This window comes from Raphanus sativus, chromosome 3, assembly GCF_000801105.2.
Source record: "Raphanus sativus cultivar WK10039 chromosome 3, ASM80110v3, whole genome shotgun sequence".
Lineage (NCBI taxonomy): Eukaryota > Viridiplantae > Streptophyta > Magnoliopsida > Brassicales > Brassicaceae > Raphanus > Raphanus sativus.
The window spans coordinates 352,001-372,110 of NC_079513.1; the positions used below are offsets into that span (position 1 = coordinate 352,001).

Consider the following 20,110-nt stretch of genomic DNA (forward strand, 5'->3'; position numbering starts at 1 on the left):
TTTCTTCACAAATGGATAACCTTGGCTGCTGGTGGGTGATCTTAATCAAATACGTGACCCTTCGGATGGAAAACGCTCTTGAATCTGCTTGTGCTCTGGATGGAAAACCTTGGCTGCTGGTGGGTGATCTTAATCAAATACGTGACCCTTCGGAGCACTCCCTTCCCTCTACCCTGAACATGGATAAGAGGATCAGAGATCTGAACCAGTGCCTGCAGGATGCCAATCTCGAGGACCTTAATTACAGAGGACCTACCTTCACTTGGTGGAATAAAAACAAGTCAGCCCCGATAGCTAAGAAGCTAGATAGATGTCTGGTTAACGACGAATGGTACAACTCCTTCCCATCGTCTGTAGCCTTTTTTGGCAGTCCGGACTTCTCAGATCATGCAGTAATCTCCATCACTCTAGACCCCGACAGAATAAGAACCAGGAAGCCCTTTCAATTTTACAATTTTCTTTTAAAGAATCCTGAGTTTCTTGTTGAGGTTTATTCCAGCTGGTTTACTTTTAATGTTACAGGTTCAGCAATGTTTAGAGTTTCCAGGAAGCTCAAGCTTCTCAAAAACATCATCAGAGAGTTTAGCCGTCGGAATTACTCAGGCATTGAGAAAAAGACGGCTCTAGCACACGACAAGTTACTCCAGGCTCAAAACACAATGCTCTCTGCTCCATCGCCTAGCAATGCTGTATCAGAGGTAACAGCGCTGGCGGACTGGGAAGAATTATCTACTGCGGAGGCGGCTTTCTTCTTTCAGCGATCCAGGATCAACTGGCTTTCTTTTGGGGATGGGAACTCTACACTTTTTCATCGATACGCTGCCTCGAGACAAGCATTAAATCATATCCACTTCCTTCTTACAGAAACAGGGGAAAGGGTTGAATCTCAGGAGGGAATTCAAAAAATATGTGTGGACTACTTCTCTGACCTCTTGGGCAGTCCGGTCTCCCCACAAATGTTTGTGCAGAGTGATCTAGATATGCTGTTCGACTTCACATGTTCAACTGATCAGATGGCTGGGTTTCAAAAGGAGTTCACTGCTAAAGAGGTTAAGGAAGCCTTCTTCTCGCTGCCTAAGAATAAAACAGGAGGTCCTGATGGCTATTCCGCGGAGTTCTTTACCTCAACATGGCCAATCATTGGTCCTGAGATCACTGAAGCGGTCCTAGAGTTTTTTAAATCAGGGAGGCTACTCAAGCAATGGAACGCGGCAAATCTGGTGCTTATTCCGAAGAAGATGAACGCTTCACTTCCTACTGATTTCAGACCGATATCATGTCTCAACACGCTATACAAGGTGATCTCGAGAATGTTGGCTTCTAGGCTGAAGGAAATTCTGCCTCTTATGATATCCAAGTCTCAATCAGCCTTTCTTCCGGGACGACTCCTAGCAGAGAACGTTTTGCTTGCCACTGACCTAGTAAACGGCTACAACTCTCAGACCTTGTCTCCTCGGGGAATGCTGAAGGTCGACTTACGGAAAGCATTTGACTGCGTCCGCTGGGATTTCATTCTGGCCTCACTTCGTGCGCTCGGTATACCGGAGAGCTTTATCATGATGATTTCTGAATGTTTATCCACCGCCTCTTTCTCTATATCTGTAAATGGAGTTTCAGGCGGGTTCTTCAAGAGCACTAAAGGGATCAGACAAGGAGATCCCTTGTCCCCTTATCTATTTGTGCTGGCAATGGAGTACCTTTCCCGTCTGCTAAAATCCAGATATGAAGCTGGCCTAATTGGATACCACCCGGGAACAGAGGAGCTGATGATTTCCCATCTTATGTTCGCTGATGACGTTATGGTCTTCTTCGACGGCACCAGTAACAGCCTCCATGGGATATCGGAGTGCCTAGATGACTTTGCCTCTTGGTCGGGTCTCCAAATGAACCCCACGAAGACTGAGCTTTTTACAACGGGAATCGACCAAGTTGAAACCACTGCTATCTCCAGCTACGGTTTCCCCTCTGGTAACTTCCCTATCAGGTATCTAGGCCTCCCGCTCATGAGTAGAAAGTTGAAAATTTCAGAGTATGCGCCGCTGATGACCAAGCTCAACGCCCGTTTCCACTCCTGGTCTGTAAAGCTATTATCGTTCGCGGGGCGGCTGCAGTTGCTAAAAACGGTGATTTTTGGAACGGTTAACTTCTGGATGTCCGCATTTATCTTACCCAAAGGGTGTATAAAAACCATCGAGTCTCTCTGTTCCAGATTCTTGTGGTCAGGAAGTGTAGACAAAAGAAGCATTGCCAAGATAGGGTGGTCTACTGTCTGTCTCCCCAAGGAAGAGGGGGGGCTTGGACTCCGGAATTTCATGATTTGGAACCAAGTGCTGTGCCTAAAATTTATCTGGATACTTCTATCAAAAACCTCTTCACTGTGGGGGGATTGGCACTGGAGTACTCACCTCAACACGCACTCCTTCTGGACTGTAACCGCATCAGACTCCGACTCCTGGACTTGGAAGAAGATACTTGATCTTCGACCTCTCGCTCTTCAGTTCATCAGAACAAGATTAGGAAACGGAGAGGACACAAGCTTCTGGCATGATGTTTGGACACCATTCGGACAGCTCATCTCTCATATTGGTCCCTCGGGTCCTAGAGCACTAAGACTGAGAAATGAAGCCAGGGTGACGGATGCTATCAGAGGTTCATCATGGTCACTTCCTCACCCTCGATCGCAGAGGGAAGTAGAGCTGCATATCTATCTTACAACTATTTCACTTCCACTTTCTGAGCATATAAATGATGAGTATGAATGGGTTACTGGTGATAGTTCTTCTATTGTTTTCAGGTCCTCAGCTACATGGGAGATGCTAAGGCCTAGAGGAGAGCTAAAGGACTGGTTTGATGTTGTTTGGTTCAAGGGAGCAATCCCCAAGCTCAGTTTCACAATGTGGGTTGCGAATTATGATCGGTTGCCTACCAGATCAAGACTTGCAGCATGGGGTCTCCCGGTCTCACCGCTCTGTCCTTTCTGCAACCAACATGACGAAACCAGAGACCATCTCTTTATCTCCTGCACCTACAGTCAAGACGTTTGGCGTGGAGTGCTCGTGCGTTGCCAACCCAACACAGCAGCGATCACCTCCTGGTCTGAACTGCTGTCTTGGATCAGAAATCGATCCCTCTCCCGGCGGCTCACTCTCTTACGGAAGCTTGCTGCTCAGTCTGTCATCTATCACATATGGAAGCAGCGAAATAACCTTGTGCACAACCAGACATCCATTCCGGCCTCTACTATCTTTAGAGCCGTTGATAAAGAGGTTAAAAACATCATCTCGGCAAGAAGGCTGAGGAAAAGGTTTAGCTCTCTTATGAGACTGTGGCTAAGATAATAGCCTGTTATTCACTTCTTTGTATCCATCTTGTTTTTTCTTTCTTTTTGCCAAGATGATACAGATCATAAGATCATTTGTAAACAAACTCTTTCATTCTATGATATTTACAATTTAGCAAAAAAAAAAAGTTATAAACAGTTTTAAATATATCCCTTTTTCTCTAGGCGCAAGTATAAGGCTTACATGAGTATCTACTATATTAAATTTGTATGTTGTACTAAACACAAAACATCATTTGACTCTCTTTTCATGGTTTTAATTCAAAACAAAATGATATATTTTTTTCAAGAATATTATAAGAGCTCTACCTCTAGTTTGAGCAACCAGACCCTTTCTCTGATCAAATTTTTTTTTGGGTGTAATTCTCTTATCAAATTTGCTTATCTTTTGCACTGAACTTGACAAAACTTCATGGCCAAGAACATGAGTTCTGTGGCTCAAACTCTCAAGAACTTGAGCATTTTCTGTTGGTCTTAGCCAGCTGCAGCCACTGAACCATCCCAACACACCCAAGATTAGATCCACCTTTGCCAAACACAAACTCGGAAGTTGCAGTTTTGCAGATACATAGAGACACTGGTTGAGGTTAGTGATCCAAAATCGAAATATGTTTTAGAACTTCGGGACATATATGTTACCAAGCTTTCAGTGTTTGATTCTATTTGAAACAACATTACTGCTAATCCTAATCCTCTGTCGGCCTAAAAACGAATATGACATTTATCAGATAATTGTAAATGTAAATCAACACAAAGTTTGATTATTGTGTTGGTTTTTAGCATTTTAGTGATCCATAAAATAAGTAATATTCTTATCCCGAAAATTGAATTTTATAAATTTAAATAAACATATGTAATTTGATTATGTAAGATAGATGGAAAATTAAAATATTTTTTAAAACTATTTCTATTGGTTATATTGGTAGCAATAAGGAAATACATTTTTTCTTCAACTTTTGATGAAAATTTTGACTAATTTTATTATGTTTATATTGAGTCTAATCCTAATAAGAAATATATTTCATAAATTAATAAAATATACATATTCACTGTATGTACTATATAGTGGAGTATGCTCATTCAAAATTTTCCAAAATACAAGTTTTCAAATACCGTTTAATTTAACCCACACAACAACGAAGCCATTTATATAAAAAAAAAGTTACAACAAACAAACCAAAATAAATGAATCGGTAACAAGTTTTGAAATTTAAGGAGTTAAAATAGTGTTGATGAGAAGAGCATCTTTGCAAAGCTTCAAGAAGTTTGTGTTCCTACGAGCAAGCTCAGCGTCATTTCCCGCACGTTCACTCAAAGCATCTTCACAAGCCTCTCCGTCGCTAATAGCCGTGTTGAGCCAAATATCAACGTCGATGTACGCATTGGCGAGCAGAGCGGCGAGAGAATCGTCCAGCTGCGCGACTGAGTCTAAGTAATTCTTAGAACAATCGTCCAGCGTGTCTTCCAAAGCTGGCTCGAGGTTTCTTTGTTTTAGTTTCGATTTGATGTAGAAAGACGTGTCCGAAGCGTTTGTAGACGCGATGCTTAACGCGATCACGCCGAGTTTTGGAGCGTTTGCGGTTTCTGACTCAGGACGTGAGGTTAGACTTGAAATGCAAAACGCTTTGTCTTCGGATTTCTCGCAGAGTTTTTCAACTAAGGCTTTGCCTGTCTCCGTGAATGTTGGTGGTGGAGCTTTTCCAGCGATAACCACCGTGACGAGGATGGAGAGGAAAAGGAGGAAGATCCTTCCGACCATTTTCATTTTTGTTTTTTCTTCTTTTCTCTCTTCTCAGATTTTATCAAGAAGGATCAAATTGTTAATATAGTTATTTAAAGAGATTGTTAAAGAAAAATGTATTTTGGGTCATTCTATTTTTAAGATTTATTTTTTGGCTTTCTCCAGTCTAACTTTGGCTTATCTAGAAATAAGGTCAACGCCAGTTCGTAAGGTCAATGATGGTCATGGGACAATGATGAACTTGTGCGGATACAGTTTAGATTTTATGTTGTTTAGCATTGTTTTTTGCTTGTTATTTTAGGTTTCCTAGGATTGTGTAGGTTTATGCACACATACGATCCAAGCAAACGAAAATTTGCATTTTTTTCTGTAATACATTATTAAACTTTTGAAAGACAAGAATACATAGCTAACTGAACAAGAGATATCTTAGAAAATACAAATTCAAAAAGGAAAGACAGAAACCTTATGATAAATAAAAGGGATACAATAGGTCTCAGAATTTATCCTGATTCAAAAAATCAAACGGAAACCGATCTGAAACAAAATTGAAAATATATAAGTAACTAACTGGATCCAAAATTCTTATATCCGAAATAATTGTAACCAAAAGAACCAATAGTATTTGAGATAAATAGAGTTATTTATAAAATCAGTGCAATTTGTAAATAATTTACAGCTGAAATTAAATATATTTTGCATTGAAATTGTAAAATGATTTTTTTTGTGTAACAAGAAAAAAATGTTAAAATGATACTTATTATAAAACAGAAGGAGTATATTTTAGTTTGTAATTAGTTGAAATGTCCTTTTCATTAGCAATCTTAATTATTATTTTTGTAACAGTTTTAAGCAATATAAAACTTTAAATGTCAAATTTTATTATAAATGTCAAATTCGCAAAGAAATGGCCTAATAATGGTGTTGAGAGTGTTGTTTTTTTAGATTGTATGGTCTCTAAAAAAAGCAAACTTTTTTTTTTAACATTTATTATAAAAAAAAGAAGCAAACTTTAGTATACCTTTTTGTATCTTTTCATGAAAATGTTTAGTTGCAAACACATCACATGGACTAGCTTTAGTTCAATTCGTTTGTCTTACCTCCTATGTCACTATCTCTAATGAAATATCAAATTACGGGTTCGCAGAGAGATGTTCTGATAATGGTGTTGAGAGCGTTGGTTTTCGTATATTATGCGGTTTCTCTCTTCAATATTCAGTTAGCTGATGCTCTACATGATGAAATGGAGGCTGATCTGGTGGCCTAAGAGAAAGTGAAGACTTGGTTTCCTAGAGAGGCTTTGCTGTTATGCTTGATGTTGTTTGTTCTTAGAAGCTATGAGTCTAGAATTCACAGTCGCCATGAGTCTATCAAAAACATTTGGCACCACAACAAGACAGATGTCCAGTCTTTGGATCAGTTTTTATCTTCTTGTTGACTTAAGATGCCCATCAAACCATAATTCAGATTTTGTCTTCTGAGCTCCAGATACATTAAGAAAAATCTGCACCTTGAGTCTGAGAACAACAACCCTTTCATGCTCTTCTAAATTAACTCTGCAAAACCTGCAATCATTCTCTTCAATTTACTTTTCATCAAATTTTTTAATTTTATAAATATTTTAAAGATTAGATGCATGAAAAAAATTCCGGTGAAGTCTTTTCATAGAACGCTTCACTACCCTGAAAACATTTTGCAGGGTTGTAATCATAAAAGTGGTTACATGTTTAAAAAAATGTAAGTTATAAAATCTAACACTAAAATTAAAAACAATGCTATAACATATGTTACTAAACCCTAAATCAAGGACAATTATGACCTTTAACCTTATATTTACATCTTGGTTAAAAACAAATATAAATCTATATTTACACCATTTAGAATTGTTTATAATTATATGATTTCAATTTACTTTTCATCAATTTTTTTAATTGTATAAAGTATTTTAAAGATTAGATGCATGAGAAAAATTCCAGTGAAGTCTTTTCATAGAATGCTTCACTACGTTGAAAAGATTTTGCAGGGTTGTAATCATAAAAATGTTACATGTTTTATTACATGTTTTCTTGTTTTGTCATAAATAGATGATAGTAGTTTTGCATTTGATTGAATTTAAGCTATACTTTTACATTTATAATCAAGTTTTAAGTCGTTATACCGAAACAGCAGATACACATTTTCCATCTAAACTGTAAATCAAAATTTTCTTCAAAATAACAAATTTTATTTCCTATCAAAACCAGAATTTAAAATAATTTAATTTATTTTATTTTCTGCATTTTCGTTACTTCTGCATCGAAATTTTGAAATATATTTAGCGTACCAACCACGGACAGTCGCCATAAATCTTTGTCGTTGATTTTATTGTCAAAAAAAATTACTCCACTTTTTGAATTGTCAAAAGAACATTTCCACTGTTTGGATTCTCTGAATTGTTTTTCGGTGCCAATTCTGAAAGCTTTGTATACGTACTTGCTTTTTTTTTTTTGAAAAAGTATACATACTTGACTTTGCACTGCACTTAACATTGCAAGACCTACGCGCTCTGGTAAGAGTCTCTCTTAACAACGACATAAATCTACACAAAAGACCAAAAAAATGACCTCAATTTCAAAGGTCTCCATCTCCATAGAGGACACGTTTCATTGTGAAAAATGATGTACATCATAATTTGTGCCAGTTTCTTTACCATTCTGTCTACTGGATATCCATTGCCTGTCATGGCAGATCCTACAAAATCAGCGTGGAAACTCTCTGATTGTAATCCTAGTATATAGTTTTTGGATTTCTCTGATTGTAATCTCTGAGAGCATTGAATGAAACGTGACACACAGTTAGGTCCCGCTTCAATTTTTTCTATATTGGCTTACTAGCGGTTGGAAGACTGTACAGTTCTTCTTCAAGAATCAACTAATTAAAGATGAAACAGAGGAACTGCGAACAAGGACTACCTTGACAGAACGATTATCTAGTCTTTGACAACTTAACATAGACCTTTCCGTAAGAGAAAAATGATCAAGTTTTGCAATATGAATTAAAAAAAGGACGTAGATGGAACTTTTATATGACCCTAACGGAAGTACTTAGTATTACATGCGTTCACACAAAACAAACATGGAACATATTAACCCCCACAAAAAAGAACCAAGCCCTTGTCCTCTGATCAAGAGGCCTTGACAAGGTTCTATTTATGGTTATTCATCTTGATATATATAATACACAGAACTTAAGGAGAGTGAGAAGCTAACGAGTGCCATGTTTCTTGTTTCTTCCAAAAGTATTGGTAAACCACTCCTGCTTGTATCCAACTATTATGTATCCGATGGTAAATCCAAATACAATTCCAGGTGCAAAGCCTAACCCTGCTGCAATCCAACTCAAACTTTCCTTCTCTGCTTCTTCTTCTTCTGATGACACTGGCACTTCAGATTCTGGTGGTGTTGGTTCTCCACAAATATTCTTAAGGGAAGGACCGTAAAGTCCGGGGTTTCCCTCGTATGAAGAGCATTTTTGTCGCTGGAACTGTGTACCTTGTGGTATTGAACCTTGGAGTTGATTATGTGAAACATTTATCCACGCAAGAGAAGAGAGGTCCCCGAGCGTCGGAGGGATCTCACCAGAAAGCTTGTTTTGGGATAGGTCCAGTGATTCCAGTGCAGTGATGTTAGCCAAAGACGGTGGGATGTGTCCAGTGAAAGCATTTCTTGACAGATTGAGAACATGGAGTTCCTTCAACAGACCGATGGATTCAGGGACTTGTCCATGGATTCTGTTTCCAGAAAAATCAATTGCTGTGTAGACGGTGAGGATACGTTCCATTTCCATTGATACTCCTTTATTCATCAAGACAAGGGAAGTGTAGTAGTTATAGACAATAGGATTCCCAATGTAGTGCGCTTGTGTATCTTTATCTTCATTCGAGGATATTGCAGTCCAGTTGAGGAAGTAATCAGATGGTAAGGTACCAAAGAAGTCGTTATGTGACGCATCAATGATTTTCAACTGAGGAAACCCGAACCAATCCCCATCAGGTTGATATAACATGCCATGAAAATTGTTGGATCGGAGGACAAGAACTTGTAGTTTCTGCAAGGAACTCAACTGGAACGGAAATGTGTCGCTGATTTTGTTGCTCTCCACATTCAGAACTTGCAGAGCAGAACAACTGGTAAGAGATAAAGGAAGTTTTCCCTCCAATCGGTTGTGGCTGACATCAATCGTCATTAAGTTGTAGGCATGCTTGAACATGTCAGGAATACTTCCAGTGAGGCTATTGTTACGAAGATTTAGATCTTGAAGATAACTTATATGAGTCCCTAAACACCGCGGAATTGAGTCGTGGAAGTTGTTGTTTGATAGATCTATGATACGGAATTGTCCTCCACATAAGGATAGAGGTATCTCTCCCGTGAAGTTATTGCTCGCAGCAAGAAAGAAGATTATAGATGTGGATGGGATGAAGATTTCCCCCTGGAAATCATTTGACCTTAGATCTAACCTAAAGATCATGCTTCCAGGTACAGCTTTTAAGGATCCGTCAAAACCCGATAAGGAGTTGTGAGAAAGATCCAGATTGTGCAACTCTTGTAGACTCCATAACCAGTATGGTACTTGACCTTTGATGCTGTTTCTGGAAATGTCTAGATAAGAAAGATTTCTCAGGTTTCTTATGAACTCAGGAAACTCAGTGATGTTGCAGCCTGACAAGTACAAATCCTCCAAATTTGATGAAAAATCAGAATTAGAGGTGATGTTTGATGTTGAAACAGGGATACCCGAAAGATCCAGTGTTACTAGCTGTTTGAGAGAAGAGAAAACATTTAAGTCCAATGGACTACTGACTCTGAAATTGTTAGATCCAAGGGAGAGAATTTGTAAATTAGATAACAGAGAGATATTGTGGAATCCAACGAGATCACTGAGTTGGTTTCCCCCCAACCAGATTGTGGTCAATGAAGAGATTTGATACAAGGATGAAGGAACTGCTCCTGTAAAAGAATTACCAGATGCGGAAAGGATTTCCAATTTGGAGAGTTGGCCAATGTTAGGTGGGAGGGAACCTGTGAACTGGTTGTCACTGAGATATATATCATGTAGTTTGGTTAAGTTGAGTAGTGCAGATGGAAAGCTTCCGGTGAACTGATTACGGTGAACATCAAAGCTGATCAACTGTTTTAGATTGCCAATTGAAGATGGGACTTCACCAGTGAAATGATTTCCGGAAAGACGGAGACTTGATAGATTAGAAAGTTCACCAAGTGAAGATGGAATCCTCCCAGAGAAATTGGATTCTGCAAGGGTCAAAGAAACTAAATGTTTAAGGTTGCCGATGGACTCAGGTATGATACCTGAAAAGGATGATCCGTAAATACGTAAGACTTGCAGAGAGTTGTTTCTCTGAAAAACAGGAAGTTCGCCTCTCAGCTCGGTGTTCCAATCCAATATAATGGACTGTAAGTTTGGCATCATGAAAACACTGCTTGGAAACTCTCCAACCAGATAGCAACTCCTAAGATTTAGAGATCTTAGAGAGCGCATGATTGAAAACTCGTGAGGGATTTCTGAAGATATGTTTACGGAGCTCATATCCAGGGCTCTAAGGTTCTTCAGGTTTTGAGCAAGTAGACGGAGAAACAATGGTGGGTTTTCAATGGACAGCATCAAACTTGGTGAATCAGAAGAAGAAAGATCGAGAGACACCAGATTGGTGAGCTGGAGAATTTCTCTTGGGATAAGACCTTCCAGTGAAGACTGAGAGAGGTTTAATGTTTCTAACAATATGAGATTATTGAACTTAGCTGGGATTGGAGAAAGAGTGAAGTTGTTGTAGGCAAGGTTCAGACTTGTGAGATGTTTCAGTCTGAAAATACTAGAATTGGATTCTAGCCGACCATAAAGACAGCTTAGTTTAAGGTCGAGACCAATCACCTTCCCGGACTTGATATCACACGTTACACCATCCCAGTTACAACAGTCGGCGCTGCTGTTCCCCCATGATTCCGTCTTCGGGTAAGAAGTGATCAAGTAACCATAACGATCATAGAAATGATAAGGCTTCACAATCTTGAACTCCGTCTTGAGCTGGAGAAGAACATCTCTCTCATCCGGATGACATAGGTCAGGCATAAGAGAAGCAGAATTGCTGACAAAGTTTGAAACAGAGAAGAGAAGAAGAACAATAGTACGAAGCAAAAAGCTCAATGATGATGAATAGTTTGAGCCTCTCATAGCTTTTTCCTGACAATTGTTTAATTGATTTCTCTCCTTTATAAGAATGTTCTGTATCTCTCTCCCAACAAATTATCATACATTTGTGGCGTACCAACTAGGGGCAGTCACCATAGATCTTTGTCGTTGATTGTTTGTCAAAAGAACTTTTCCACATTTGATCCAAAATAAAAAGAACTTTTCCACTTGAGAATTGTCAAAAAAAAAAAAATTTCCACTTTGAATTGTCTCTCTGTGCCCATTTTGCAATGCACTTAACATCGCAAGACTAACAATACGAAATCAATTTCCACTTTGAATTGTCTATCTGTTCCCACTTTGATTTCCACGTTGAATTGTCTATCTGTGCCCATTTTGATAGCTCTGTACGCATAAAAACATACTTGACTTTTCACTGCACTTAACATGGCAAGACTAGCAATGACATCAATCTCAACAAAGAGAAGAGATAGAGCATATATTCTTTTCTTTTTTACTGGACCAGATTTAGCACCACAACAAGCAGATGCCCATCAAACCATAATTCAGATTTTTTCTTCTCAGCTTCAGATACATTAACAAAAAATATGCACCTTGAGTCTGAGAACAACCCTTTCATGCTCTTCTAAATTAACTCTGCAAAACCTGCAATCATCCTCTGTTTTAAGAGTTCTATATCATTCTCTAGAAAAAGAATCTCCAGAAACAACCTGAGATCATCAAAACCTCGCTTGACTTAAAAGACTCATTTTTATAGTAGCAAAGAGAAACACAGCAGTCGCAGGCTCTTAACCAAGAACAGTAAGGACACTGTGAAGAGCCTCAGAAGCAATTATCTTATCATCAGCAGCCAATAGGACAGACGTTTTGACTTTGACACATGTTCTCATTTTTTTTTTTTTTTTTTTCAAAGAACCTTCAAAGACTTATCATTTTATTTTATCAACTATCATTTAAGATTTATAAGAAGCTGCCGTAGGCAAGTTATGCAAACTCTGGAATCTCTGTTCAAAGAGCTGATGTATCCAGGTTTCATCCTTCAGACTTGCTGCAGCAATAACCCATCGACTTGCCAGGGTGTCTAAGTTTAACCTTTCCAAGCATCTTAGCTTCTCTGTTGAAGCTTTTGTCCAATATGAGATCATCTTTCCAGATAATCTTCTTGACAGCAACGTCTCTTGCCGTTCTCAAGCTCCACCTTGTAAATCTTCTCAACACTCCTCCCCGTAATAGTCGGTTGGTTGCTTCTGTTGATCTCCAAACCGTCTAATGTTCAGTCTCCTGAAGCAGGCTTGTTAGATATTGCTCCAACACAACCTAGTAATGGCGCACTTCCTGATGGCTTAACGAAGCCACCTTTGTCTCCCTCCATTTCAGGTAAGACGTTATCCATTCTCATGTTTGTTTTTGACATTAGACTATCAAAGTAGCAATATCAGGTGAGTTGAATACTTTGGTGTTTATTTCTCGTTCTTCCAGATTGCTGCAGACCAGACATGGTGCTCGACATCCTTCTCTTGAATGTTTCAGATACTCCTAGCTGGAACATGTTCCTGAACGAATTTGCCTCCCAGTTTGGTCTCCTACCTCACCAAATTGAGCTGATCAACTTCTATATATGCTAAGCTTATCAAGGATGAACATTTCAATGGATATCACACCTCATTCTGGTATTAGTGTTTCAGCGAGTCAGGCATCGGCGATAAACTCTTCTCTTATCAGCCACAACATTCAGTTTAGCCCTACTTTGGTGGGAGATTACAAACTTCTGAACTTTACTTGGTTTGAGGCCTCTGCACCTTCTCAAGGTAAAATGCTTTTCTGAGAGTATATGAATCACCATATGATTCCTTGCTTCTTTTTATTAAGAAACGTTTTAAATGCCATTGGTGCAGAAACAAGTGATGAGTGCCTTCCACCTTTGCTCTGCAGTCGAACCTGATATTGCAATACACAAGTCAATGAGGGAGGGCACTTCTCCACTTTTCATGTACAAAGGCAAAATGTCAAACTACAATTAATTACTTACCTTGTAACCAATGTTGTCTCCAATGCTTTCACCTCTTTCGCAGAAACTTCAAGATAGGAATGGAAAACTAAAACTTTCAGCAAGAGGTTTGCAGCACATATAGCATGCATGTAGATTTAACCAAAAAATCTCAAAATATCAACCTGACATGGCGGAGATACGACGAGGTTGGGTGCAAACAATTTTGCAAGTTTCCTCTTTGGTTGACCACATATGGTCTAAAAGATATTTGATCTGAGGCACATCTAAAACATTAACAAATAATTGAGAAACCTCAAGCATGAAAGATTGAGGGCAAATCAAAAGGAAGAGCTTTTAAAGCTATTTGGCTAATCTCACCTGAGTAGTTTTCCCACAACCAGTTTCACCAGAGATGAGAATAACCTTGGCATATAGAATAAGAATATCAGTACTGGGAAGCAATATTCATACAAATATTATATCTCAAATTCCGCTAGATTTTCTATAAGCAAGACATCCATTCTTGATCAAGTATAACATCCACAAATGCATCAGACCCTTTTAGTCAGATATAATCCTTCAGACTTGCTGCAGCAATATGAGATCATCTTTCCAGAAAATCTTCTTGACAGCAACGTCTCTTGCCGTTCTCAAGCTCCACTTTGTAAATCTTCTCAACACTCCTCCCCTTTATAGTCAGTTGGTTGCTTCTGTTCATCTCCAAACCGTCTAATGTTCAGTCTCCTGGAGCAGGCTTGGTAGATATTGCTCCAACACAATCTAGTAATGGCGCACTTCCTGATGGCTTAACGAAGCCACCTTTGTCTCCCTTTATTTCAGGTAAGACGTTATATATTCTCATTTTGATTTGACATTAGACTATCAAAGTAGCAATAACAGGTGAGTTGAGTACTTTGGTCTTTATTTCTCGTTTTTTCCAGATTGTTGCAAACCAGATATTCCTGAATCTTATTCTTATCTTTGCTGTAGCCGCTGGTGTGCTTATCGCCGCCATAATATCTGCGCACTGCGAGAAGAGAAAGCTCCTGATCCTCGCAAAGAAGTTGGTGTGCACCTCCTCTCAGTACAAAGAAGAGAAAACAACTGATGAGTGCCTTCCACCTTTGCTCTGTAGTCGAACCTGATATTGCAATACACAAGTCAATGAGGGAGGGCACTTCTCCACTTTTCATGTACAAAGGCAAATGTCGAACTACAATAATTATTTACCTTGTTGTCTCCAATGCTTTCACCTCTTTCGCAGGATATTCTCTCAGCAAGAGGTTTGCAGCACATATAGCATGCATGTAGATTTAACCAAAAATCTCAAAATATCAACCTGACATGGCGGAGATATGACGAGGTTGGGTGCAAACTATTTTGCAAGTTTCCTTTTTGGTTGACCACACATATGGTCTAAAAGATATTTGATTTGAGGCACACCTAAAACATTAACAAATAATTGAGAAACCTCAAGCATGAAAGATTGAGGGCAAATCAAAAGGAAGAGCTTTTAAAGCTATTTGGCATATAGAATAAGAATATCAGTACTGGGAAGCAATATTCATACAAATATTATATCTCAATTTCCGAAGAAAAATAACAAATAACATATCAAACAAAAGTTCACAGAACCTGGTTACAAGCTTAGAGATCTGTAATATAAACCAATAAAGAAAAAAAAATTCGTTTCACTTGCTGCTATATGTCCTTAGCCTAGAACTCAAGAACTGATAAGAATATGTATGAAAATGCCAAAACCCAAAATTAGTTACAGTTTTTGACGATGTTACATGTGATACTAATCATAACTATCAGTCCATGTTCTTTATCTTCTTTTTATTACTCTGGGTTAAAAAGAACATTAAAAAAAGCTATCTACGATCACCATACACTAAAATGCCTAGTGAAGTTTTGTTTGTATAAGGTCTGTTTACTATAGGTTCAGTTTGAAATTCAAACAAAACGTAAGTCTAGATATTGTTAGAATGTTTAGTAATGATGAATGATGAACAAATATGAATTGATATGAATTGATTTGATTATTGTATGTTTCAGGAGAAGTTCGTAAACTGAAGATGAGCAAATATGAGGTATATATTAAGCTGATGTCCACTTTCAGATTTGTTTGTGAAAGGACGGTCTGCTATTGGTTACGTTAAAAATGTGTTGTTAATGTATCAGTAGATAACCGTTTGTTTTTGGTGGTCTCTTGGAGACTCACGTTAAACATGCGAAAATGACTAAGTTTGTTTCGGATTTATTTCCCGGTTGGTTTTCTGATGGAAATTATGGCTTTTCACCCCTTGGTAAAATTTGGATTATTTGGCACCCTTCTTTGATTGTTAATGTTGTTTTTAAGTCTTTGCAGATGATTTGTGCTGAGGTAACTTGGCCCTCTTCTCAGTCAAAGGTATTCATCTCTGTGATTTATACTTCAGATAATGTTGATGAGCGCAAGAGCCTGTGGCTGGAGTTAACTACCTTGGCGACCTCTCTTGATCTTTGCTCAAAACCGTGGCTGATCCTTGGTGATTTCAACCAAATAAGGGACCCGTTAGAACATTCTAAACCGCCAACCCTGAACATGGATAAGAGGACAAGAGATTTTAATCAATGTCTCTCTGATATTGAGGTTGATGATCTGAATTTCAGGGGCTCAACTTTCACCTGGTGGAACAAGCAGAAGAGATCTCCGGTAGCAAAGAAACTTGATCGCTGTCTAGTAAACGATGAGTGGTACTTTCTCTTCCCGTCTTCGGTGGTCTTCTTTGGTAGCCCTGAATTCTCGGATCATGCAGTTCTGTCTGTCTCCATGGAGCCTGATCGTGCCAAGGTTGCAAAGCCGTTCAGATTCTACAACTACCTTATGCAAAATCAAGACTTCCTGCCAATGGTATGTGTCAACTGGTTCTCCTTCAACGTCACAGGCTCCGCCATGTTTAGACTGTCCAGAAAGCTGAAACTGCTGAAGAAATGCATCAAAGAATTCAGTCTCAACAACTACTCCGGTATTGAAAAGATGACAGCTTTGGCGCATGATAAGCTTATCCGGGCTCAAGCAGAAATGCTTTCCTCTCCTACTCCCATCAACGCTGAAGCTGAACTCCTAGCATATAGTGAATGGGAAGAGTTATCAAACGCTGAATCTGCATTCTTCTTCTAGAGATGTCGCATCACCTGGCTAGCTCTGGGTGACGGAAACCCACGGGTCTTCCACAGATACGCGGCTTCCCGCCAGGCCTTAAATCACATACACTTCCTCGTAGCGGATTCGGGCACTCGTATTGAGGACCAATCTGGAATACAGCATCTTTGTGTGGAGTATTTCTCGAATCTTCTTGGTGGTCATGTCGCTCAACCCATGTTCCAGCAAAGCGATCTGGATCTTCTCTTTGATTTCAAATGCAACGCTGAGCAGGTCGCAAGTTTTGAAAAGAAGTTCACCCCGGAAGAGATTAGAACCGCCTTCCTGTCCCTGCCAAGAAATAAGACGGGAGGACCCGATGGCTACTCAGCTGAGTTCTTCATTACAGCTTGGTCCGTCATTGGGCCGGAGGTGACTGAAGCGATTCTGGAATTCTTCGAGTCTGGTAGCCTTCTAAAGCAGTGGAACTCAGCCACCTTAGTGCTTATCCCGAAGATCCCAAACGCCTCGAGTACCACTGATTTCAGACCCATCTCTTGCCTAAACACTGTCTACAAAGTCATATCTAAGCTTTTGGCTTCCAGGTTAATAGCAATACTCCCGCTTATGATCTCAAAGGCTCAGTCCGCCTTCCTCCCGGGCAGACTACTTGCGGAAAACGTCCTGTTGGCGACAGACTTGGTAAATGGATACAACACACAGGCTGCTACTCCTAGAGGAATGTTAAAAGTAGATCTGAGGAAGGCATTCGATTGTCTTTGCTGGGACTTCATCTTGGCCTCTCTCCGAGCGCTGGCAATCCCGGAGTCCTACATTGCTCTGATCTCAGAATGCCTCACGACAGCTTCCTTCTCAGTTTGCGTCAATGGCGCCACAGGGGGTTTCTTCAAGAGCACGAAATGCATCAGACAGGGCGATCCTCTATCGCCCTATCTATTTGTGCTAGCTATGGAAAGCCTCTCACGTCTGCTCACTTCTCGCTATGATTCACAGGATATTGGCTATCACTCGAGAACAGAGCAGTTACAGATCTCTCATCTTATGTTTGCGGACGATGTCATGGTGTTTTTTGACGGTTGCAGTAACAGCTTGCACAGAATTGTTGAGTGTCTTGATGATTTCGCTTCCTGGTCTGGCCTTCATATGAATATAGCAAAGACGGAGCTGTTTACCTCGGGTCTTGACCAATGTGAAACCTTAGCCATCGCTAACTATGGTTTCACTTCTGGTAATCTGCCCATCAGGTATCTCGGCCTTCCGTTAATGGCCCGCAAGCTAAAAATTTCAGAGTATGCGCCGCTGTTAAACAAGATCACTGCGAGCATGAGAGCCTGGTCCGTGAAGCTTCTCTCGTTTGCCGGGCGTCTACAGTTGCTAAGAACGGTCATCTTTGGCACAATTAATTTCTGGACCTCAGCTTACATGCTGCCTAAAGGGTGCATCCAAGCTATTGAATCCTTATGTTCCAAATTCCTATGGTCTGGTAACATAGAAAACAGAGGCATTGCAAAGATTGATTGGGCAACGGTTTGTCTCCCGAAAGAAGAAGGAGGTCTCGGCCTCCGCAGACTCGCGGTGTGGAATCAGGTCCAGTATCTTAAGTTCATATGGATCCTCCTGACCTCATCTACCTCGCTCTGGGCTGACTGGCACAGATCCATTCATCTCTCTAGCCAATCCTTCTGGTCGATCTCACCGCAACAATCCGACTCTTGGGCTTGGAGAAGAATTCTAAAGCTGCGTCCTCTGGCCATACAATTCTGCTACTCTGTTGTGGGTAATGGATTGAACACCAGCTTCTGGTTTGACGTATGGACCCCTCTTGGGCAACTCATCAGCTACATTGGCTCCTCCGGTCCTCGAGCGCTTAGAGTTCAGTGTGATGTAGTGGTGGCCGACGCGGTTAATGCATCTTCATGGTTACTCCCACACCCTCGCTCCCAGCAGGAAGTGGATCTTCACTCTCATCTTACTACCATAAATTTGCCTTTAAACTCTGATGTATTGGATGCCTATATTTGGATTGCTGGTGATTCCCCGTTAAATGTTTTCAGATCCGCAGATACATGGGAAGTGATGAGGCCAAGACAGGAGGCAAAAGATTGGTTTGATGTTGTCTGGTTCAAGGGGGCGGTTCCGAAGCACGCCTTCACCATGTGGGTGACTAATTACGATAGACTACCGACGAGATCCCGCCTTGCTTCATGGGGCATCCCGGTTAATCCTTGCTGTGTTCTATGCTCGAGAGTTGCTGAGACAAGAGACCACCTGATGCTGTCCTGTGACTACTCTGTTGCTATCTGGAAGGAAGTATTCATCAGATGCCGATCTTCTATCACTGTATTTGCTGATTGGTCTGAGCTTTTATCTTGGATACGCTCGCCCAACTCCTCCAAGCTTTCCCTGTTGCGAAAGGTTGCTGCGCAGGCTGTCATCTTTCACATTTGGAAACAGAGAAACAACTTGGTTCACAATCAAATTTCGGTGCCATCTTCAGTTGTGTTCCAGGGAATTCACAGAGAGGTGAAAAAACATAATTTCTTCAAGGAGACAAAACAAAATTTTTAGGTCGCTTATGATCTTGTGGTTGAGTTAAGATTAGCTTAGGTTTTTCTTGTTGGTTTTAAGTTGATCTTACTTGTTTTTTTTTTTTTTTTGCCAAGTAAGGTCAGATTTGTAGAGCTATGCTTTGTGTAAACTCTCTTTTCATTTTATGATATTTACAAGTTAGCAAAAAAAAAAAAAGTAGATAACCGTAGTCTGGTTTGTTTAATGTCGGTCAGATATGAGGAATATTTTGTATGGTGAGCGGCAACAATAAATTGTAGAATCTAGAATAGGTCCAAAAGTTAATGACAACATTTTTAAGTAGATGAAGAAAAATAGATTAGATAGATTAACTGATCCAGACCAAAGAAAAACGGATCGAAACCGAAATTTTCAAATACATACTTTGATCCAAAGATTTGAATAACCCAGATCCTCCTAAAGAACCCGGTCCAAACACGACCGGAATGCCCAGCCTAGATACAACTTGAAACATTTAGGGACCAAATGAGTAAAACCGAACTCCTAGCCCAAACGATCAATCATCAATCAATTAAGTGGGCTATGAAGCAAGAAGCTTGACCGAAAGCTACGTGTAATTTAACCATGGGCCCATAATAGGCTTAAACAAAAAGGCCCAACCAGAAATGAGAGAGGTTTCTGCAGAAACAGTTAACCCTAGAGAATGTCATATAATATATAAGCTTGATTGGTACCGTAGTTAGATGGGCTGAAAACTCTCTTATATCCAATCACAATAATAATTAAAGCATATGAAATAGCATTGGCGGCTTCTATCTGCTCCATTTGATAATGCTCTTTAATGAAGCTTTTAAAGGAGCATTCTACCCTAATAATTGATAATTACCAAAATGCCCTAACATATTTAACTAAAATTTGCGAAGATAATTCCATAATATTTTCAAAACCCTAATCATAACTGTTACGTAAGTTTTGTTATAAAAAGACGAAATCAAAGATCTGTGCTCGGCCAAAAAAAAAAGCCGTCAAGAACTTCAAATTGAAAGTAAGGCATGTTGTTGTTTTTAGCTTATATAATTCATTGATCATATATGATTATTATTCACTCAAAACTTGTGTTTTACATGAGAAGGTAGCTGTGCTAGTTTTTTTCTA

At 39.6% G+C, this 20,110-nt stretch overlaps 2 protein-coding genes and 1 long non-coding RNA gene across 4 annotated transcripts; 1 reads left to right on the forward strand and 2 right to left on the reverse strand.

Moving 5' to 3' along the window:
• Positions 1–4,430: 4,430 nt before the first annotated feature.
• On the reverse strand, positions 4,431–5,146 carry LOC108846578 (putative pectinesterase/pectinesterase inhibitor 26). Its single transcript, XM_018619799.2, has one exon. The coding sequence runs from the start codon at positions 5,103–5,105 to the stop codon at positions 4,551–4,553; it is 555 nt and encodes a 184-aa protein (XP_018475301.2). The 5' UTR covers positions 5,106–5,146; the 3' UTR covers positions 4,431–4,550.
• Positions 5,147–8,115: 2,969 nt separating this feature from the next.
• On the reverse strand, positions 8,116–11,424 carry LOC108814435 (receptor-like protein 6). Its single transcript, XM_018587006.2, has one exon. It carries the CDS (start codon positions 11,307–11,309, stop codon positions 8,325–8,327), a length of 2,985 nt encoding a protein of 994 aa, XP_018442508.2. The 5' UTR covers positions 11,310–11,424; the 3' UTR covers positions 8,116–8,324.
• A 277-nt stretch (positions 11,425–11,701) lies between these two features.
• LOC108846256 (uncharacterized) lies at positions 11,702–14,495 on the forward strand. Of its 2 annotated transcripts, XR_008943367.1 has the most exons (5): positions 11,702–12,665; positions 12,768–13,096; positions 13,184–13,942; positions 14,032–14,118; positions 14,269–14,495. It is a non-coding gene; the product is annotated as an uncharacterized LOC108846256 (long non-coding RNA). The 2 variants fall into 2 exon arrangements; XR_001948622.2 differs by having other exon boundaries at positions 13,184–14,118.
• The last annotated feature ends 5,615 nt before the right edge of the window (positions 14,496–20,110 follow it).